This window comes from Rhinolophus sinicus, chromosome 3 (genome assembly GCF_057876585.1).
Source record: "Rhinolophus sinicus isolate RSI-liver-muscle chromosome 3, RSI-T2T, whole genome shotgun sequence".
NCBI classification, from domain to species: Eukaryota; Metazoa; Chordata; class Mammalia; order Chiroptera; family Rhinolophidae; genus Rhinolophus; species Rhinolophus sinicus.
Window position 1 is genome coordinate 151,558,158 of NC_142503.1, and position 21,979 is coordinate 151,580,136.

The following is a 21,979-nucleotide window of genomic DNA, read 5'->3' on the forward strand; positions in this document are numbered from 1 at the left end:
TTCCATAAGACATCATCTGTATATTGCATCATGTGTTCACCACCCAAAGTCAAGTCTCCTTCCATCACCATATATTTGATCCACTTTACCCTTTTCTACTTTCCCCCATTCCCCTTTCCCATTGATAACTACCATAAATATTTCTTTGAAAGAGTTATGCACTTCTATAAATGTCTATGTTAGAAACATTAGGCTGACATACATAAGAGGCTGACATAATAGAGGAGAGAGAAGCACATTATAGTATACCAAATGCAGACGGTACCGAAGACTTGAGGTAGAAGGCAGAAGGATGTAAGTAAAAATCAAGAGGAGAGTGTAGGTGAGAAGTTGGAGGGCGTGGTCTATGTGCAGGCAAATCTAGAACACAGGCAATGAATGGACCTGAGGGCTCTAGAAAAGCCAGTCCTTTCTTTGTTCCCAGAAGCTACTACAGGATTAGACTGATTTATAGCAACCAAGGGAGAAGGGAATCCTTGTTAGGAAGAGTGGCCCTGCCTTTAGAACCCGGTGAAAGAGTAGTAATGTATCCACGATCTAAATGGATGAGAGAGAAAAGTTCATGCAGAGTATGGGTGAGAAAGAAAGACTAGACCTCCAAGATGACAAGTTTCTAAGAATGCAATTTTGCCTGGTTTAACCTAATCAAAATGATAAACTCAAGTATCTGTATTGTGCAACTGCAAACAGAAAACAGGTAGCTCTTTGCGATTCACATTTTCTCCCCTATTAAAATAATGTTATAGTTCTCATTTGACTTTTTTAATAGTAAGGAACTTGTTTTGCAGAGACATTCTCTCTTTTTTCCTGACAAAACCTTTAACAGTTTGGGTCTGGGTAAGACACAAAGATTGCCTGGCCTTTCCAGGGCCCTCTGACCATGGACTACTTGTGGTGGTCCCTTTGCCTTCACAAAGCCTGATGCATTTTCCTCACTTCCTTTTCTTTCCAATGGAGAGACCAGGGCCTATAATTCTGGTACAATGCTCTTCTACTACGTAAGTACAGCTAGTTCACTTGTTTTTCTCCAGGATATACAGGTGGGAACAGGTTGCACAAGGCACTGGTGCACTGCCTAACTGGTGCCTGTGATAATTTTGGAGAGGTGAGCATAATAGCTTACATTCCTTTCTGTCATCAAGTGTTTTCAGTTTAAGACTCAGATATACCAATATTTTATCTCAAGACCTTTGCACCAGCTGTTCTCTCTGCCTGGAATTCTCCTCCCTATCCTTATTTATGGGTAGGCTCCTTGTTATCTCTCAGACGAGCAATTCAATGTTTCCTCCTCAGAGGAAACGCAGCCCAGACCCCAGTGATCTCTAGCTGCTGCCACTTAGGGTTAAGGATGTTTCTGACCCCCAATGACACACAAAAATCCTAGCAGCCAGTACGAAGCTCTCCATACTCCATGCTGTCCTGAGTTTCCTATTCTTTCTTATCTCTTGTCCATGACATGGAATGCCTCTTCTCATAAGCATCCCTTTTCTAGCCCCACATTCTAAGGGGTTGGGTCAAGGTTAAGGGAAGCATGTTTGTGAGGAACTGTAATGGTGCCACAAGATAAATTTTGTAAGTCTCTTATGTTTCTATCACATTTTTTCCCCCAAGACTCAGAATTCACATTTAGGCTTATTTCTCTCAACCACAGTAAGGAGTGTATGCTGCCCAGCTCAAAAGGTGTTTTCTAAGAATTTACAGATAATTTCCCAAACTGAGACTCAAAGTGGCTGCCATTTCTCACAGATTTTTGACACTTTCTGAAGGCATGAAAATTGTATTGGGCAAGTGGTGAATAAGGGATCTTCTTTCTATTGCTTAAGGCAGTACAGGGTTTACTTGAAGAGCATATAGCCCACCAATGGGGAAATTAAGGTGTCTTTTGATTTTTAATCTCCAATTATCAATCAAGAGGGATGGTTTTGATAAATATAAAGGATCGTCCAGCCAGGAAATAAACACATACAAAGCCCCCATTTCCTATTTTCTACGCTCTAGGTAGTGTCTGAACCACTGCTCTGTTTACATTTGTGGGCTTCCTTCCCAGGGAAGGGTGTATGATGTATGCACATGTGGATAGTTGTGCTGGGTATTAATATATCCTTTCCCTTCAGGTTATCACTTTCTGTTTCTCACTTGGTAGCCTTTCTATGGATACCCAGAAAACAATTTTATAAACAAATCCTTTTCTCTCAGCCATGGAGAGGGTAAAGCTATGAGATGGTTCAGTTATTCACAGGGGATCACCGGTTCAGACAGCCAATGGCAGACTCTGGACAGATTCTGTATGACCAGGATCCTAGACTCACAAACCTTATGGAAAACTGCATTGTCTCAGGAGAAATATTTCCTGCCCATTTATGTATGTGGCCATCTAGCCATTTTTGAGTGATAGACTGAAAACATACATTTTATTGAAAACTAAATTTCCTTCCAAACTTTATTTTTATTGCCTTTCCAGTACTTTCAAATCAAAAGAAGTATGACAACATCAAAAGCGCCTGCTCTGTATAAAACACGGCTGTCTATTTGTCTCTTCTGAAAGGAAAGCCCACAGTAGGAGAGCTAAGAAGGGAGGCATCCAAGTCATTTCAGTGAAAGTCCTTCAACATAAAGGGAATAACAGACATTCACTAAATGTTTACTCTGTGTAAGGCACGGGAGAAAGTGCTGTGCATGGAGTCATGATACTAGTATGGCACTTGAGAGGTCTGGATATTATAACCAACAAAGTAATTTCACAGCTCATTTAATGAGCTGCTGCAAACAACACGGCTGCTTAGGGTACCTCAGACATTCCTGTCAGGAGAGCACAGACTTCTTGCTCTTCCCAGTGCTGTGAGCTCACAGCATTGCTTATGGAAATCAGGTTTGTTGGTTTGTTTGTTTTAAAATAATATGGAAGGAAGGAAGTCTTCCAGAATTGGTTTCTCAAAAAAAAAAAAAAAAAAAAAAAAAAATCAAGGTTAGATCAATTTTCAATAGTAATGCCAATTAGAGAGAATTTTCAAGTATCAAGAGTTTTTAAGTACAGAAAAAATATTGAAGGAGGATAAAATTAGAAATGTTTTGGAATTACTGAGGGCAGACTTTTCTGAATTAGGGAAAGATGGAGGAAATACTTTTCATATGCTGTTTTCTGCATTTCACTGTTTTCTCTTAATGAAAAAAAGAATTTTCAAAGAAATACAGTTTTGCAAAAACTTTAATGATTATATAAGCTATGGTTCTCAATTGGCTTTGCCTCTCAGGGGACGTTAGGTGATTGTATATACTTCTGGTTGTCACAACATGACGAGTGGGGCATGGTGGGAGGGGGATGGTAGACTACTGGCATCTAGTGGGTAGAAGCCACGGAGGTTGCTAAACATCCTACAATGCACAGGACAGCCCCACAACGAAGACTCATCCAGACCAAAGTATCAACAGCCGAGGCTGAGAAACCCTGTTCTAAGCTAATGTTACCAATTTGTTTAAAGAGCAAAGTCTTTCATAATCATCTCAGCTAGCAGCGAATGGATGCTGCTATAGAGCTGCAAGAGCTCTAAAAATTTATTTTCTCAGCTTCCTACACACTTCTTTTCATACAGCTTTGCTTGCACTACAGGTGTAGTGGCCCCTTTAATTCAGAGAGCCATGAGGGTGAATTTACTCCTAGTTTAATCCACTTCCAAAATTATCAGGAATCTTGAATGTGAGAGGACAGAGTCAATGAGGCTTTATTGTATGGAATGATCAGCCTTTTTGTTAAGCCTCTTCTGACATTCCACATCAATGACCTACTATATATGATAACCTACATTGATGACCAGTAGTTTAGCCATGTCAATCTCATAGCATGAGGAAAAACAGCCCCAAAGGAAAAATTACTTTATTAGATGTACTGAATTTCAAAGAAATCTAGGCTCCTTTTCAGCCTGTTACCTCTTTGTTACATAAAACCTGAATTAAAAACAAAAAAACAAAAGAACTCTTACATCTTGCTCCTGTATCATATAAGAAAGACATAATTATTTTCTCATTAAAATGCTAAATATGGCTTTCTTCTTTCTAAATACAGTGTAACTCCACTAATTTAGAATCATTAGAGGAAGTTAGAACCATGTAATATTTTAAGGACATTAAATTTTATCATTTTCAAAAATAAATATCACAAAATAAGAACAGTTTAAGTACAGGTCCTGCCATATACACTTCAATGAAAATCTAAAAATCAGTTTAGATTTATACATGGACTGTACAAAAATTTTGAGGTTAAATACTTTAAGCTTCTTTTCTTAAGTAGGTTAAATATTTTCCTGAAATTGTCTTCATACTGTTAATTGCATAGTCAAGTTAAACCTCAGCCCTTCCCGTGTCAGAATTATTATGAATTTCTGAACTTACATGTTACCCTAAACAGACCAAATACTTGGGGCTGATTTATGCTACCATAAAATAAATGATAATAAAAAGAATTCTGTTACAACTTAATAATAATAAAAAAAAATAATTCAATTTAAAAATGGGCAAAGGAACTGAATAGACATTTCTCAAATGACCAATAGCACATGAAAAGATGTTCAACATAATTTCCTATCAGGGACACGCAAATCAAAACTACAATGAGATGCCACTTCATACCCATTAGGACAGCTAGAATAAAAAAGACAGATAATAACAAATGCTAGCAAGGATGCAGACAAATTGGAACCCTCCTACCCTGCTGATAGGATGTAAAATGGTACAGCCACTTTGGAAAACAATTGATAAGTTCATCAAAAAAGTTAAACAAAATTACTGTATGACTCCACAATTTCATTTTCAGGTATGAAAGAGAAATGAAAACATACTTCTACACAAAAACATGTATGTGAATGTCGATAGCAGCATTATTTGTTACTTTTAATAGCCGAAAAGGGGAAACAACTGATGTCTATCAACTGATGAATGAACAAGTAAAACGTCATACATTGGAATATTAGTGCAATGGAACATTTTTGGGCAATCAGTAGGAATGACGTGCTGATACAGATACAACACGGATAACCCTTGAAAACATTATGCCAAGTGAAAGAAGCCAGACACAAAGGCGCACATATTGTATGACTCTATATGCAATGCCCAGAATAGGCAAATCTATAAAGACAGAAAGAAGTGTGTCCCCAGGGTAGAGGGGAAGGGGAGAATGGGGAGTGACGACTAGGGAAGTGGTATTTCTTTTTGGGGTGATGAAAAAGTTCTGGGGTTAATTGTAGTGATGGATGCACAACTCTGTGAATATATTAAAAGCCAATGAATTGTATACTTTACATGAGTGAATTGTATGGTATGTGAATTATATCTCAATAAACCTGTTTAAAACAAAAAAGCGTCCAGAATCACCAGTTCATTACCTCTGTAGGAATTTTTGGAAGATGCGTCGATAAGCATAACCAGCTCTTCTCACTCGGATGTTTTCTTTCAGACCCAGGTATTCTACTTGATGCTTTACCCTATAAAGGAGAAAATGGAACCCGGATGTTACCGGATAATTCTTTCACCCCGCTCTCCTACACACCCGCCCCAAAATCTAAGCTGCAGGGAAATATACTAAAAAGACTACAATTTACAGTGTGTAGAGTCTGAGTTGACCCTCAGTTTATAGAATATTAATTTAAAAATATCTTATTATGAAATATAGCTATTATAGAAGAGAATTTACATATCTATTTTTTAAAATAGTAAAACAAAAACAAAAAATACACCATATACTATCACCCAAATATGTCAGGTATTCAAAAGACTAAAGGAAAGAACTTGTCACTTTTGAATTAAATGACACTAGAGCTGTTTTGTTATCAACCTGAAGTTTAACAGTGATTCTAGACCTAATGAGATTACACTTCTGTTTTCAAAGACAAGGTAAGAAAGGGGATATAAAACTATTAATTTCAAATGCCTAAGTTAAAAATGCTCTTAAAAATATGTAAATACAGTTTTTAGTTCAATTGTATAAGAGTAAAACACTGGCAGTGTACTTTGGAAAATGGAGGCAGGGTAGTACTGGATTGATGCTCTCACAGGGGGCGTTTCATATCAGAGAAAAGCTTCATGCCTCATCTCTGCACCTTCGATTCTGGTTTAGGAGGCCTGGTATGTCTGGGGTGGTGCACGGACGTGTGAATCGTGACCTCCCCCCGCTCCGCTTAGCAGCACAGTGTCCTGCAAGTTGAGTGATAGATCCTAGACATTAGCTTTTCTGATTGAGAGATAAAGGGGCCTTTGCTGCTTATTATGTAGAAAGGTTGAATGCAGACACATGGAAACATTATATTTGAGGAAAATGAGATATAAAAAGCAAACTTCCTTTCTTTTAAGACGGGATGTCACATTTGTGCTGTGGCAGGGAGGCAGCTCCCCATTCCACCCATTCAGTACATTTGGGGCCAACTGCACTAATGATGGGTTTTAGGGGAGGGGGTCCCTCATGAACCTGCTATGCAGAAAGGGCCGTTAGAAGCATCCTCCTTACAGCCTCACACAGGTTCCCAACACTTGTCTCCCCAGCAACGCTCTCAGGAAACCCATCATTTCCAATGAAGCCCCGCACTTCCTGGCACCCACTATGCACCACACTGTGCCAGGGGCTGGGATGGCTCCTGCTGAAGCCCTCATAGACAGCACAGGGGGCAAGAGCCAGGTTCTGGAGCTGGGTGCCTGGTACAACCCTGGCTCTGCCACTATGAAACGTCTCTGTGCCTCAGTTTCCACTTGTGTAACACGAGATGGTGATATTGGTTCTTTCGTCCTCATTGGGTACATTCCATGTAAAGCACTTCCTGGCTTGAGCCACAAAAAGCTGTTATTTTTCTAATATAGTCACAGCTACAATAAGTAAATCAGGACAGGAGAACTTGTAACTTTTGAATTAAATGACATGGATTTTTCATAGTGAGAGGATTTTCAGAAGTGATTATGACATGTGCCTGGGCCTAGAAGGCTGACTTGAATTTACCAGGAGCAGAAGAGGGAAAGGCAGGGGGCAGAGTGAAAGTAAAGGCATAAAGATGGGAAAGGCCTGTGGCATATAGTGGTGGGAGTGGAGGAGGTGGAAAAATTAAGCTGGAAAAGGGGGTGGAGCCTTGAGTGCCCTGGGAAGGATGAGGTCACACAATGAGGGTGTGTGAAATGTCTCAAGTCCAACTGGCCTTACTTGAACCGGCACCCAGAAATGTCAGCCCCTTTGAGATAATCTTTTAAAAAACTTTTATATAAAGAACTAATATTCAATAACCACATTTGATTTGTGACACACATCTATTTAACTATAGGGGAAGAAATCTGATTCAGGAAAATAACTAATTTTCCTTAATCCCATCCTCCAAATCCGAAATGCACCACTGGTGTTGTCTCTACTAAGTAAAATTCACATGAAGCTGCCAGTTAGAGATATTTGCTCATTTTAAGTACTTTTCATAAATATTGGCTTCACCCCAAGCTTCTGAGGCAGGGAACGCACTGCCCATCGATTTAAGTAGCAACGTTCCTTTCCCATAAATTACATAGGAAAGAATATGCCTATGTTAAAACATTGTTTCCTTCATTATAACTTCCATCATCAGAAAATTTTCTCATAGAAATGTTTTTCTTCAACAGGACATTCAGTTTAGCAAATTCTGTAATGTTTAAAAGTTCATGTAATCAAAGCACCCAAGTTCATTTTTACATATTCTTAGATGCTGTCACCTCCGCAGTAAACATCAGCCAGGCAGGCAATGACCACTTGTCCTTTTGGTTGCGCTATCTCCTCCCTTCAGGGGGAGGCGAGGGAGTCCTCTTCTTCCTTAGCAATTAACATGAGTGGGTCAAGGCCTGGGAATGCTGCTAGGGCAGCAATTCACAATCCAGGGCAGGCACCTTTGCCAGAACCAAACAAAAACACATTTTCAACAGGAAAAGAAAAATAAACCACACCCCATAAACTTGTGGAATGAGTAACCCTGTCCACCAATAGCTTCAATTGACCATGTAATAATCTCAGCCAATGAAGCATACTGTCCTTTCACGGACACCAATGCTCCATCTATTCTCTTGGATGAAGTGAAACCATCCATTACACAATAAACCTGAACCAGGATTGGGGGGACGACCCCAGGAAGTGATCCTACTGGAGATATAAATCAACACTTGACCAATTAATACCTCAGAGTTCTTAAAACTGCTTTACATAAATATATGTTATGAAGTTCTTTTCTGTAATTCAAAGAAGGGGTGTGATTAAAAGAACAAAAAACAGCATGGGGAAATTCTAGGGGATTTAGTTAATAAATGTACCACTGTCTTAATTTCTCCATTTTCAGCTATTCCAATGAAGCTGTTGGATTTTATAAGAAGGTAGCATCGGGGTTGGGGAACTTCTAAGCAGTAGCTGTTGAAAAATCTCTCTATTAGAGGGACTTTCAGCAGAACAATGTACGTAGGGTCGGGGGTGGTGTGCTGGGGAGGTATTGCCTTTGCAGGGCGAGCGAGATTATCATTATATTTGTTTAAGATTATGTTTGTTGGGAAGGGTTAGGGAAGGGAAGCTGGATGGAGTCTGAAGTGGGGGAAAGGATGGGCTAAAGTACCCATTTAACAGCAATACCTCTGCTTCCAAGACTCTCATAATTTATTTCTGAGGTTGCCTATGACACCACCCTTCTACTGTGTCTATATGTGCATGAGATATAAGTGTGGTGTGTACGCAAGTGAACATGAGAGGGGGAGTGTAGGATTGACACAGAGACAGGCAGAGGTAGGTAGACTGACAGACCTGGGGAAACAGATCTGGGAGAATTCATTCTGTCAGATACAAGGAGATCCCCATTCTGGATTCACCCTCTTAGTTTAAAAAGGAAGAAACTGAGGACTGAGATTAAGTGTCTCACTCAGAGTAGGTGACAGGCCAGCACCAGAACAACAGTTGTGCCAAATTCCAGTCCAGCCCTTTGCTCTAGATCAGCTGTCCTCAAAGTATGATGCCTGGGCCAGCATGACCTGCTTCACCTGGGAGCTGCTGCTTCTTTTTCTCTTTTTCCTTTTCTTTTCTTTCTTTCTTTTTTTTTTTTTTTACTAGTTTCAGGCATACAGAACAACATACTGATTAGACATTTATATACCTCACAAAGTGATAACCCCAATAAGTCTATTACCCACCTGACAACTATTATTGACTGTATTCCCTATGCTGTGCTATATATCCCCGTGACTATTTTTTTTTCAATTATAGTTCACATTCAATATTATTTTATATTAGTTTCAGGTGGTTAGACATTTATATAATTTATGAAGTGATCTTCCTGGTAACTCTAGTACCGTCTGACACTCTACATAGTTTTTACAATATTATTGACTATATTCCCCATACTGTATTTTACATCCCCAGGACTCTCCTGTAACTACCAATCTGTATTTCTTAATCCCTTCGCCTTTCTCACCCAGCCCCCTAATCCCTCTCCCACCTAGGAACCATCAGTTTGTTCTCTGTATCTATGGGTGTTTCTGTTTTGTTTGTTATTTGGTTCTTTAGATTCCACATATAAGTGAGATCACACGGTATTTGTCTTCCTCAGACTGACTTATTTCACTTAGCATAATACCCTCTAGGTCTATGCATGTTGTTGCAACCTGGGAGCTTCTTAAAATGCACATTCTTGGACTCCATAAAGAAGCCATGGGCATGAGTCTGTGGGAGCTGAGCAGGGCTGCTGAGGACAGGACACTGGACATCACTCGTTCACAGGATCGTCAGGAACTGGAGCTGACTCAACAGCATGTAACACACACAAAGGAACAAGTATTATCCATCGGGCATGGGTAGAGAGGATCTTGCGGGCAGGGTGGAAAATGGACCCATACGTGTCTCTCAGAGGAGTAATGAGCAGCTAGGTACGAATCTGAATCCCAATCTTTCTGTTCAAGGTTGACCTTGATGAAGTCACTCGATACCTAAGAGTCTATCTACTTTTTCCAAGAGAGAAAACAAAAATGATGGCAATCCTGGTATGCTCACATCCAGGGACTTGACTATTTGGGGACAATGGTGGGGTCCCCTCTCCAGGCCAAGTCACCCATAAGGTCCCTGCCCAGCCCTGCTTCCCATGTTCCTATGGACAGTGGGATCAGCAGGAACGTGTGTCTGGATCCCCCAGCTGGCTGCAAAACTATATTCTCTAGCATCATCTTCACATTTTCCCACTCGACACCCCCATTCCATTCCTGCATAGGCCACACCCTTAAATGTCAGTCGTGGGAAGATTAGTGACATAGCGTCCTCAGAAGTCAGGGAGGAGAGGGCTCCCTGCATGCTTGGGCTCCACATGTCTCCCTTTGGCTTGTTGCCTCCTGGAGTCACTCGGCTTATAGGCACTGTCCCCAGGGGGAATTGCAGCTCATAGGGCATCAGAACTCTCATGAGTACCGGTAAATAACAGATAGCTTTTGCACCATCTCTTTGGACCTTCACTTTCAACTCCGAGCTAAGCATTACAGGCCACATCCTGTGGGTGCCGATGAGGAGCTGAGTGTACTAAGAATGTCTACACAGAGCCTCAAACTAATTTTAAAACCATCCCGACTCTGTGGTATGAAACTTTTTTTGTTTTATTTTTCCATCTGCCCCACACTGGCCAAGATCAACATTATAAATTGCTAATTCTGAACTGAATGGCACTGCTAACATTTTAGGAAAAGGCAAGGAGGGAAAAAAATATATATATAGTCTTTGTCCTGAAAAATTAAAGACACAAGGACATGAAACACATCTGAAGGCAATTTAAGTGGCTTCTGCCTTTGGCGTAGGACAGCCCAGCTTGAGCAGAGGGAAAAACATTCCAGGGCCCACGGAAGCTGTCTTCGACCTCCCCATGTGCTGTCTTCAGCATACCTGCTTTCCTCCCAGTCTCGGGGCTTCTTGGTTTCGTTTGGTTTTATGCAGCGAATGTAGTGAGGTGTACATTTCATCAGCGTGCTCACAAGGTCATTGGCTTGTTTCTGAAAAGGAAGAATAACATCAGTTAGAAACTTGGAACTTTCTCTGAAGCAGATCAGCTTTCAAAGGAGGCCGGTGGAACTTCAGTGTGGAAAGATATAGCGAGAAATTAATCTTCCCAATTTGTTCATTAGGCTTAACTCAGGTCTGTCACACTTTCTTAAAGCTCTACTGACTTTTAAGAGGATTTTAAATCTCATAAATGGGTTTGAAATTATATTTTTGAAAGCGACTAGGCCTTTTTAGTACAGTTAAAAAATTAAAACAAAAAAACTAAAACCCACTAAATCGTCACATACAATTCTTTAAAATAAGAAACAAGGAAGCACGCCAGTTATGAACAAATTAATTTTATATTGATTGATGGCCTTTACACATACATTGCCCTCCTAAACTGTTTTTGGAGGGATGGGGGGGCAAATATTTGTAAGGGTAAATCATCAAAATCCCCTGTACTTTCTTTCCTGGCAATCCAACCAATGAAGAATCACCTATTAAAATGATGGAAATTCATAGTTAAAGGGTGCAAGATCCACAAAATCTCAGAATTTATAAACCTTTTATATGCCATTTCATTCAATTTCTTCCTTAGCAGGTCCTTTTACAAACCTGTAGACTCTGAGCCCTTTCAGCGGGCTAGGTAACTTGCTCCTTCACGAAGCTAAAATATTCAATATAAAATCATCTCTCACTACCCGCACACGGGGCACCCAAAGTAGAACTGGGTTTAAGTAGAAAAAGTCACAGAAGTGAAGCTGAAACTGCTGATGATGTATTGCAAATCGTGAGTCTCACAAACGTTATTTGAAGAAATAGGAACAGAGCCGACATCAGCATTCACATCACCACATAGCTGAATACACCCTGTGGGACCAAGGATGGGGACACACAGGCAAACTCCCCTTCCAAGCAAATCAGTGTGAAGAGAGAAAAACCTCTAAAGGAAAATAGAGAACAAGCATCTCTGAAGCCAGAAAACCATTACAATGTCAGCAGAAGGGATTTGCCTGCTGTAGACAACCCTCTCTCAATTAGGGCAGTTCTGTTTTTATGGGTTTGGGAAATCTGAAACCCTTGAGAAAAACTCTGGGGTATATTCAAAGCAAGATGTTTGCTGGTGAATCAAGTCCTCTGTTTAGATGTGCAGAATACAGCATTCTTTGCAATTCCTGGAGTCAAGGGCAAAGCTGCAGAGGCTGTATGACCAAAGCAAAGCTCTATGAGGAAAACACAAACTGACTCTTCCCTTCTTTGTTGATGCACATTGTGCTGAGAACAAATCTGATGATCTTTGCAACACATAAGGGGAAATTGGGGAGGAAGTGCTTATAACAAAGCTTTTTTGAAGTCCCCAAACTATTAATTTTCATTTTTTTATTTTATTAAAACTTCTTAATCTCCAAGAATAATTTGGCAGACTCTTTCGTCCTAAGCATTTAACAGCCTTTTTTCTTTTCACCTTAGCCTAAGAAAACACAGGGGCAAGTGTGACTTAAGTTTATATGCCACCAGACACAGTTCTCTCTAGCTCAAAATAGCAATGGTAACAATTACTGAATATGCATCATGGACTGGACATGTGGATGTTCTCATTCATGTCTCATAGTTCTAAGAGGCAGCCACTAGTATTATCATGTCCGTTTTGTAGCTGAGAAAATGGGGCCTTAAAGAAATAAAGTATTGCTCAAGATGACACAATTAGTAAGCAACAGAGTTGAGGCTTGAACCCAAGTCTGACTCTTAACCACAGTGCTATACCCTGCCTTCCTAAGGAAGATATGGGATGATTTAGTGTGACATAAAAGGAATTAAGCTACTGTGTTTCCCCAAAAATAAGACTTAGCCAGACTTTGCTCCAAAAGACGCATTAGAGCTGACTGTCCGGCTAGATCTTATTTTCAGGGAAACACAGTAGCATTAAACAGAAGCCTTTAGGTTGTGGGTAATTAATTTCAGCAAAGAGCAATATATCTTAGCCATCAAAAATAACCTGAATTTAGCTAGGAGTCAACTTCAGATGCCCCTTGAGGTTGTTGGGAAGCAGTGACTGGATTTATCCTGACACCAGACGAGTCCACAAGTCGATGAACTACTGAATGCACTTGCCCAACAGAAGCAGGAGTCAAAATATGCAGATGGAGAGGTCAGTGAGAGAAGGCTCAGGGCAAAGGCTTCTCGTTCTACCCTCAACACAAATTATTAGTAAACCTGAGTTGGGGTCCTGGCTCTGCCATTTCCAAGCTACATGACAGATCACTCAATTTCTTTGGACCTCAGTCTCCCCATCTGTAAACGAAGCAGGCTGACCTAGAAGACCTGTGATATATTAAGCTAAAGGTTGGAATGGGTAGTAAGTCAGCCAATTCAGTCACCACATGGTGCTGTGTCTCCTGTCACAGGTCCAGTCTCAGATAAAGCTGCCATCCAGTCCATTTTGTCAGCTCTGAGCTTGATTCCAGTTCCCTACACCATCAATCTTTGGCTCTAAGTTCAAAACGGACCCCTTCCAGCCACAACAATGTAGAACGTAGTGAAGCCTCAAAATCAACTATTATTAAATATAGAACACTCTTATGTATAAGCAAGATAACGAAGTTCTCATCAAACAGATCTTCTATTAATTCAATCCTACAGATCAGTTTTAAATTTTAAAGAATTAGGATACAATAAAATACCCAGCATTAAAACTACCTTGAACATAAGTTAGTATGTCTTCCAAGGAACTCAGTATCCTTTCAAATGCTTGCTTATACCTCAAAGACATCATTCAGATGATACTTCATATCTGCAAAATACTGTGGATGTGGAAGGTGTAAGAGATGGGGCAATGGCTACACATCTATGAGAGGTGTCTCAGAGGAGACGTATAAAACAGGGAGAATGTCACTCATCTGAGGGGCAGTGTCAGACAGAGAGGTCACTCAGTCCACCAAGGAGGGTACTGTTGGGGGTGAGAATATGCACAGTAAGTTCCCCTAGATAAGCCTGCTGACTTCAGGTTGACCACCCCAGATGATAACGATCCTCGCAGGACTTGCAATCCTGAACATTTTCTGTACAACCAGAAAGTGGCAACTTTGAGCATTCAGCTAGACAAGAATATGAAGGAAAGAAAAGCATCAAGTCTTCCAAGAAGGAGAAAAATGTTCCCAACCCTGCCCTTCTTTTTATAGGAAATAAGCTTGACCAAGAATCCAGACAATTTGAAAGTGAGTCACTGCAACGATGATGATCTGGGCCCCTTGAATCTGACTGTGACAGTCTTGTGACCAGATTTTCCAGCCCAGAGCTAATCCTTATTCAGGACCTGGAAGTGAAGGCATGAGTCAGAAGCTTCACGCAGACATTAATATCTGGGGCCTCCGGAGATTTGCATGTGCTCTCTGCCCTCAACTCTCTACTCCAGTGAACTCAACCCAGAGACTGTCCCAGGACTAAATTTCTCTAGTTCTTTGAACATGATTGCCCCCAATCCCAGAGGACTGTACCCTCCAGCTCAAAACCCAGCTTGCATGGGCTCCTCCATGAAACTCGGAGCTTCTCTAGACTGGAATGGTCCCATTGCTATGAGGTTTCCATGATTGGTTCCTTTATTCCAGCCAGTGTTCTTGCCCTCAGGGTCTGAGGAGGCAGGCTTCAACATAGGAAACACTCAGAGAAGAAACAGCGAGCGAACAGAACAGACAATAACCACCACGGTGCCCGGGACACGGCTGGGGTAATCCAGGAGGGTGCTGTGAGACAGGCACGTAGGACGTGGACACAGAGCCAGTGAGGGGGAATGGACAGTGTAGGCCGCCACCCAGCACATGCACATACAAGTGTCCACTAAGAATTAAGCAGAGACGAATAAGCGTGGCATATGGGGAGTGGACGGATGGGGCGGAAGGTAACAGGAGATCATACATATTTTGTGTTTATGGTGTTTCAGGCAGTGTGCTTAATGTCTTAGATGGATTATTGAATTTAATCATCACACTACCCCCTCGAGATAGGTACTAAGATCTCCATCTTACAAATTAAGCAAAAGAGGCACTGAGAGTTTAGGGAAGCTGCAGGCAGTCACACAGCTAGTGAAAGCCAAAGCTGGGATGTGAACACTGGCGATTGAATCCCAGAGCCCTACTGTTAATCATTTGATTCAATTATAAAACTGGGGTGGCATTTAACTGATATGATTTTTGAAAAACAGTTTAGTGACTATTTCTCAAAGAATCACGATTAAGTGTTTGACACAACCTCTGATTAGGAATGTAATTAGGGACAATGAATTTCATCACACAATGGTTCAGAAAACACAGTGCACTCTCCACAAGGGGCTCCCAAGGAACACTGTAAGAATTCCTCCAACTTGGAGACACCATGGGGCCAGATGTCGTGGTAATTCTCAGAAAGGAGGGGTCTTCAAGATCCAGGGAGGAGGGCGCATACATTGCCCCTATAAGACCCAGTAGAATTTCAGGTACGTACAGCTCCATAATCGGCAAGTTTTGGGGTCTGGTCTGGAAAACGATCATCAAAATCCAAAATGTAGCTCTCAATCATAAAATTTCCCTGATAATGTGAATTCTTCCAGGTTCAGTTTAAAGCCATTTCCTCTTAGAAAGTAGCTGATTATCATCTGCTGACTGTTAAGCTCTGAGGTACTTAATATCCATTTGGGGTTTCAGTACAGCCAAGTGAAATTCAGCTTGCATCCTGTAACTTTTTTTCAAGCAGCGACATTACTTCTGAGCACCTACTGTAACCAATCCGTTACATTGTACTGACCTCATCCTGGCTCAAGGGTGCAGTTCCTGACTCCTAGAAAACCCTGCCTCTTATAGGAATCTATAAACTTCCCCAAAATAGAACAAACCTTTATTTTGCTTCCGGCAGTAGTTGGGCGCCCTTTCTTGTCAGCTTGCAGATTTTCCGGAAATAAAGATTTTATAAAAGGTCTGGAAAAGGAGAAAGAGAATGGATTATCAATCAGATGGGGCTGAAAGCCTGCTTCTGCGGAGAATGGAGGGGAGGGCTGTCCAGTAGCACGTGACCTTGGCTACAGAAAGGCCATCTGACTCAAAGCACAAGCCATGAAGATGTGACCCAGGGAAATAAGCAATGGATAAAAGAAACAGAGAGAAAGAATTCTAAGATATAAGCATTTTGGAGTCTCAGCCTGTAAAATAAATTTTAAAACTCTGCCTTTTGAATTTCCCCACTCACTGAAACTGAGGTACCCCTTGACAACACAGGGCTGTCTGTATGGATTTGCTGAGTTCAATAAGTAAGCTAGGGCAGAGTTCAGGGACTTGCACAAATTGGCCAGGACCAATGCAGATTTTGCTTTGCTCTATTGCAGGGTTTCTCAACCGTGGCACTATTGATATTTGGGATTTAGGGTTGCATAATACTTTGTTGGGGAGTCAGGCATGGGGGCTGTCCTAAACACTGTGGGATATTTTGCAGCATTAGTGGCCTTTGCCCACTAGATGCCAGTAGCACACTGCAAGGCAGGGACAACATCTTAGTCACTTTAGTGCCCTTGGTCTCTGGCACATAGCCTGGCACACAGTAGTTGTTCAATAAATATTTGATGATTTGCTGACTGAATAAAGTGACCCATGTAAATGAGCAATTAGACTTTCAAATTCAATTCCTCCTATATGACTCTTGGGCAGCTTCTAGAATTCTCCCCAGCAATCTACTTTTAACTTGACCAGACACAATTATAGATTTTTACAGCAAATGTGTTTAACAAACAACAGACCATGTCTGTAGGCCAGGAGTTCACGTGGAAGCATAAACAGCTCTCAAACTTGGCACTAATTTTAATAATTAAAAAAAAAATTCTCTGAAAGCATGCCTGCACCTGACTGTCATAAAACCCACAAGCTAGGGCTTGTGGCTTACCTGACCTTTTAAGAGAAGAACAAATACATTTTATGTGCTTTCAAATGAAAAGAAATTCCGAATCTCCAAAGTTGGGGGTGTGAGTGCAAGGAAGGGCAGGCATGGGGAGATGAGGACCGGGGAGGAGTGGAGGTTGAGGGGAGGGGGAAGAGAATTAAATGGAGGAGAGCAACTTTTGACCAGTTCCTGGAAAGGATCTTGTTTTGTTTTCATTGTAGGTAGGCCTTTCTGAGGAAATTATCAGACTCGCTGCTGTTGATTAAGGACGTCAGCTTTGATATTATGACAGTTTAAGTGACAGAGACTAAAAGGGCTGCTACTAATTGGAGGTAGCTCAAAAATTGTAAAGTCTGGAAAACAGCAATAGTGTACTTGCCTGGCATGGATAGGCCTGATCATGTAAATTATATCTCCTATCCACTACCCAGGCTCTTGGAAACCTACGCAGGGAGGAGGGGAGAAAGGGACACTGCAGGGCTGGTCCTGAGAGCTCCGGCAGCTTGCAAGGGGGAAGCCTCCACTGCTTCTACCTCTACAGCTTATACAGGGTCTTGGGAGTCAAAATGGATCTCTGAGGCAATCCATCTCGAGTTTCCCCTCTCAGAGTTCTTGAGCCATTTCCCATTGCTTCAGGGACTCAGGTTTAACTTTGGTCTTTTTAAGCCATTAGCCATTTTAAAAAATTGAGTGACCATGGAAAATCCTTGAGATGATATTCCAAGGGCAAAGCATCATAGAACCAGACTGTTCTCCTCTTAGATGATCAGAAATGGCCATCTCAATCCAACCCCGGGATGGTCACCTCTCTCTGATAATAGTGTGGAAAATGATGAAGCCAGGGGCCCTGAAGGGTATACAGATTGTACTTGGCATTTGGGGGTGGAAAATATTAGGGATACAAGGGTGAGACTGCGATTGGAAAAAGAAAAGCTACTTTGAGAAACCAAATTGTCCTATGATAACCCAGACCCAACAGCTCAAAGGAACAAATGCTGAGCACTCAATGTCACAAGTTTGTTTTAATACTGCAAATCTGATCCAATCTCTGTCCCACGTCAGATAAGGCGGAACACACTTACAGCTCACTGCTCTGCATAAGTTCGATCAGATCCATGAAAAGCACATCACGGTTCCTTTCACAAAAGCCATCCATGTCATAGGATACCTGGCCAAGAATAGAAAGAAATCCGATTTTATCCTTTAAGTATTTCATTGAACAAAGAATCCAAGTTGGCATGACTAGTCTCCCCAGAAAGTGTATATTTCCGGCTTTCACCATGGACTGTCACATTAAGGCTGTGCATGTTTTTACTTGACTTGTTAGCTGACTTGGTGGGTGATGGCCTGTGGACACTGATGAATGGTATCTGGCTTCCTATTGGGCCCAGATGATCTATTTCTCCAGCTCCCATGCTCTCATATCTTTTCTTCAATGGGTCCATAGGAGCATCTAAGTAATACATTTAATTCTTTCCCTACTTATCAGCTAAGACAGGATAAAATAAAACTCCATATGCTCATTGATACATTGCAATGGGCCATGTCATTGGAGGCTTTGCAATTTCTCCAACATATGGTGTCAGAGTTGAACTGATTTGGCCATAAACTCATGCTCGGGGACCCGGCTTATAAGAAATTAGTTGGGATGAAAGGTGAGACCAGTGGATTTCCACAGGACTAGAAGTCCCTAAATATCATGACTTCGACTTATTTATTTTTGTATCATCACAAAGCCAGTACTCAGTAGGCCCCCAATAATCATGCATTTTATGAGAATAACACCAAAAGTGAGCCTGTGGTCCTTACTTATATTCCCAGTGGGCATTAGACAGGGAAGGAACACAGGCTTGTGACTGCGGCAAGAGGCAAGACAAAAATCCGTTCCGTCAGCAGTCGATATATATACCAGGGTGATTCGTGATTAAAACACACGCAGTAGTGTATACTGTCTTTTGCATTGCCTCCCCAATACTTCACAGGCCCCATGTTGTTGAACGAATGAATCAATGTTGAATGAATGAAATACAGTGAGGCAGATGAAACTATATGGACACTGTTTTCAGTTGCCTCATGAGAAAACAGATGACAGACCAACCCAAAGGCTTAAAACAGGGAGACATGGAAAAGGGTAACTTCCCCTTTCCTATGGACCCCTGCTCTCTCTCGGGCCATACCTTCCCAGCATAATGGTGAATAATGAAGCCTTGGTTCCAGCTGTTGAAGTGCTCATGATTCCCGATCTGCATCTGGAGCTTCTGCAGCAGCGTCTGATCCGCCCCCTCACCCACCGCGTGCATCGTGGCACACACGTCATCCAGGATGCTCATGATCCCAGGAGGGTTCTGACGGGACCAAGAAGCCAAAGCCCCAATTCAGTGACTATTCTAAAATATACAGTGCTTGTTGGATCTTTTCTTAAGCAAGGAAACAGCTCTCTAGACTCAAGATATTATCGTGAAAGTCACTTTCCCTTTGAGCAAGAATGCCATTAATAATCCCAAATGGGAGTTACCACTTAGATCTAAAGATGGAGGAAAGTCAATTTCCAAAAAAAGGTGTTTCACTCCCTGAAATTCTATTCAAAGTCACACACAGATCATAATCTGCTCAACCCTATTTGTACTAAGTTGGTTTTGAAAACCCCAAAGAAAAATAAAAACATTTTCCTTTGACCCTAATTCATTTCTTAATGTTCGCTTTCAGCCTATTACCCCTATAGGCATGGTTTACAGAGTTACAGTGTACACATTCTGTCATGCATTACTTTTTTCCTACACAGCACTATTTTATAAACAATCTTCATGTTTTACATTGTCTTCATATTTATTATTTAAATGGCTATATTTCCCCACTCTGATATGCTATAGTTTACATAGTAGCTGAATTGTCTATGGATGTTTTCACGTTTCCAGTTTGGGGCTTTTATTAAAAAACAAAACAGTGCTGTAGAGATCTCTGTCTACATATTTTTTGTTTAATTTTGAATAATTTCTAAGGCTAAAGGCCTAGAAGTTGTATGAATAATTTTGTGTCTTCAAAGTAATAGGTGTCATCTCCTAGAATTCAGTAACAATTTGTTTGTAATTGACATTTTACTTCTATACTTATATTTACAAAAATAAAACTTTTTTGTCCTATTTTCTCACATACACATATGCATATACACAAAATTAATTTAATTGTTAAAATTCTCCAATCAGAGTTGTCACCTTGCCTATTTTAAAACAATGACACAGAGAAGAAAAACTCACTTAAAGTAAACCTGTGAGTAGTGAAGAAACACAACAGACAGATACTTACAACTTTGTTCTCTATGAGGTCACATACGATTTTGTTATTAAAGTACTCGATGGGTGTCCATCTTATTCCCTCTTGAACATATTCTTCCTATAGGACAGAAAGTGGGAATTCACATTATTACCCAGTGAAGACGAGCTGAACTCTGCACAGATGACTATCAAAGGCACATAAATCACCATGAAAAAAGAAACCTGAATGCCCTTTGACAAAAATTTGGAATTTTAATTTTGGTTTTTTTAAAAATTCTAAGAGGGATAGAAAGGAACAGTTTATTGCTTGGTAATTTTTATATTCAGTATGAATCATATGAAATTGTTACCATGCAAATATTTTTGATATACAAAACATGCAATTTAATATGGCTTAACTTCACAATAATCTGTTTCACAATAATCTCTTTGAATTGAACACAGGACAGCAGTACAGATTAGCATCTAGGCACTTAAGGGGAAGGTCCCTCACTAAGGTCAGTTGTTCTTCTAACTTGATGAACACACCACACTCTCCTGGTTTTCCTCCCTCCTCCCCAGTCTTCCTTTGTTAGCTTCTTTCCAGATCTGTATATGATGGATAGTCTCAGGGTTCAGTCTTCCAGCCTTCTCGTTTTCTCAACCTTCCTTCTCTAGGTGACTTCAATCTCCCACGACTTTAAATAGCCCCTATAGGTTAATTACCCCCGAATTAATTTCTCTAGTCTAGACCTCCCCATGAGTTCCAGACTCATACATATTTCACATTTTGGAATCTCCACTCTGATGTATTATAACAGGCCTCTCATATGTAACTTGTTCAGCCGAGTTCTGATTCTACAGTCCCCTACCATCTCTAACCAACTGCTCTCCTAATCTTACCCTTTAGTAAATAGTCTCAACGTTGGCCCCCATATTCAAGCTACAAAGGTTGGAATCATCCTTGATTCCTCTGTCCTTCTTAGCTTATTGCTAATTATTTTGAGTAAGTCATGTTGTCTCAGTTTCCAAAATATATAGTGAATCTGACCACCTCTCACTGTGTCATCACCTCTACTGGTACCATCATTTTGTCTATGCCCCCACCATTTCTCGCCTAGTATCCTGCAGTCGTCTCCTAGCTGTTTTTGCAACTTCCATTCCTACTTGCTTTCCTGGCTTCACCGCACTCTGTAAGTCTATAGAGCCAGAGTGACCTTTTCCAAAAACAAACCGTTGAAATGCTGCAATGGTGTCCTGTCATACTTCCTATAAAATCTGAAGTTTTTGCCATGCCCTACAAAATTCCTATATGATCTAGCGGCTGCCTACTGCTTCCCGTCTCAGTCCTTCCCACGCTTTCCCTTGGCTATTTTGCTCCAGTTACTCTGAGGTGGTGGAAGGCTAGAATTCCAGGGAGGTTTATGTGAAAACCATTGGGCATTGGGGTTCCTAAACAGAGGCATGAACACCTCTATGACTAGATGTTCTTAAAACAGCCTTTCATATGTGGAGCGGGTTGACCGTGTCCCTCAGGATTTCATGTTCACCTAGAATCTCAAAATATGAGGTTTGGAAACAGGATCTTTGTACATACAATTAGCTAAGGATCTCACAAATGAAATCATCCTGGATCTAGGGTGATCCTTCAATCCAACCACTGGTGTCTTTACAAGAAAAAGGAGAGGGAGATTTGGACACACGCAGAAAAAGGTCATGTTAAGACAGAGGCAGAGATTGAAGATATGTTGCCACAAAACAAGGAATGTTAGGAGCCACCGGAAGCCGGAAGAGGCCAGGAAGGATTCTCCCCTAGAGCCTTTGACAGGAATGCGACCCTTTGATT

At 41.0% G+C, this 21,979-nt stretch overlaps 1 protein-coding gene across 1 annotated transcript in view; it reads right to left on the reverse strand.

Moving 5' to 3' along the window:
- Positions 1–21,979, reverse strand: part of MYO1E (myosin IE) — a 190,527-nt gene that overhangs the window by 41,540 nt on the left and 127,008 nt on the right. Inside the window, exons 13-18 of the mRNA XM_019732308.3 lie at positions 20,186–20,272; positions 19,060–19,227; positions 17,965–18,050; positions 15,849–15,930; positions 10,886–10,992; positions 5,376–5,474 (exon numbers count right to left, since the gene is read on the reverse strand). Coding sequence (XP_019587867.1) covers positions 5,376–5,474; positions 10,886–10,992; positions 15,849–15,930; positions 17,965–18,050; positions 19,060–19,227; positions 20,186–20,272 — 629 coding nt within the window. The remainder of the gene's footprint in view (positions 1–5,375; positions 5,475–10,885; positions 10,993–15,848; positions 15,931–17,964; positions 18,051–19,059; positions 19,228–20,185; positions 20,273–21,979) is intronic.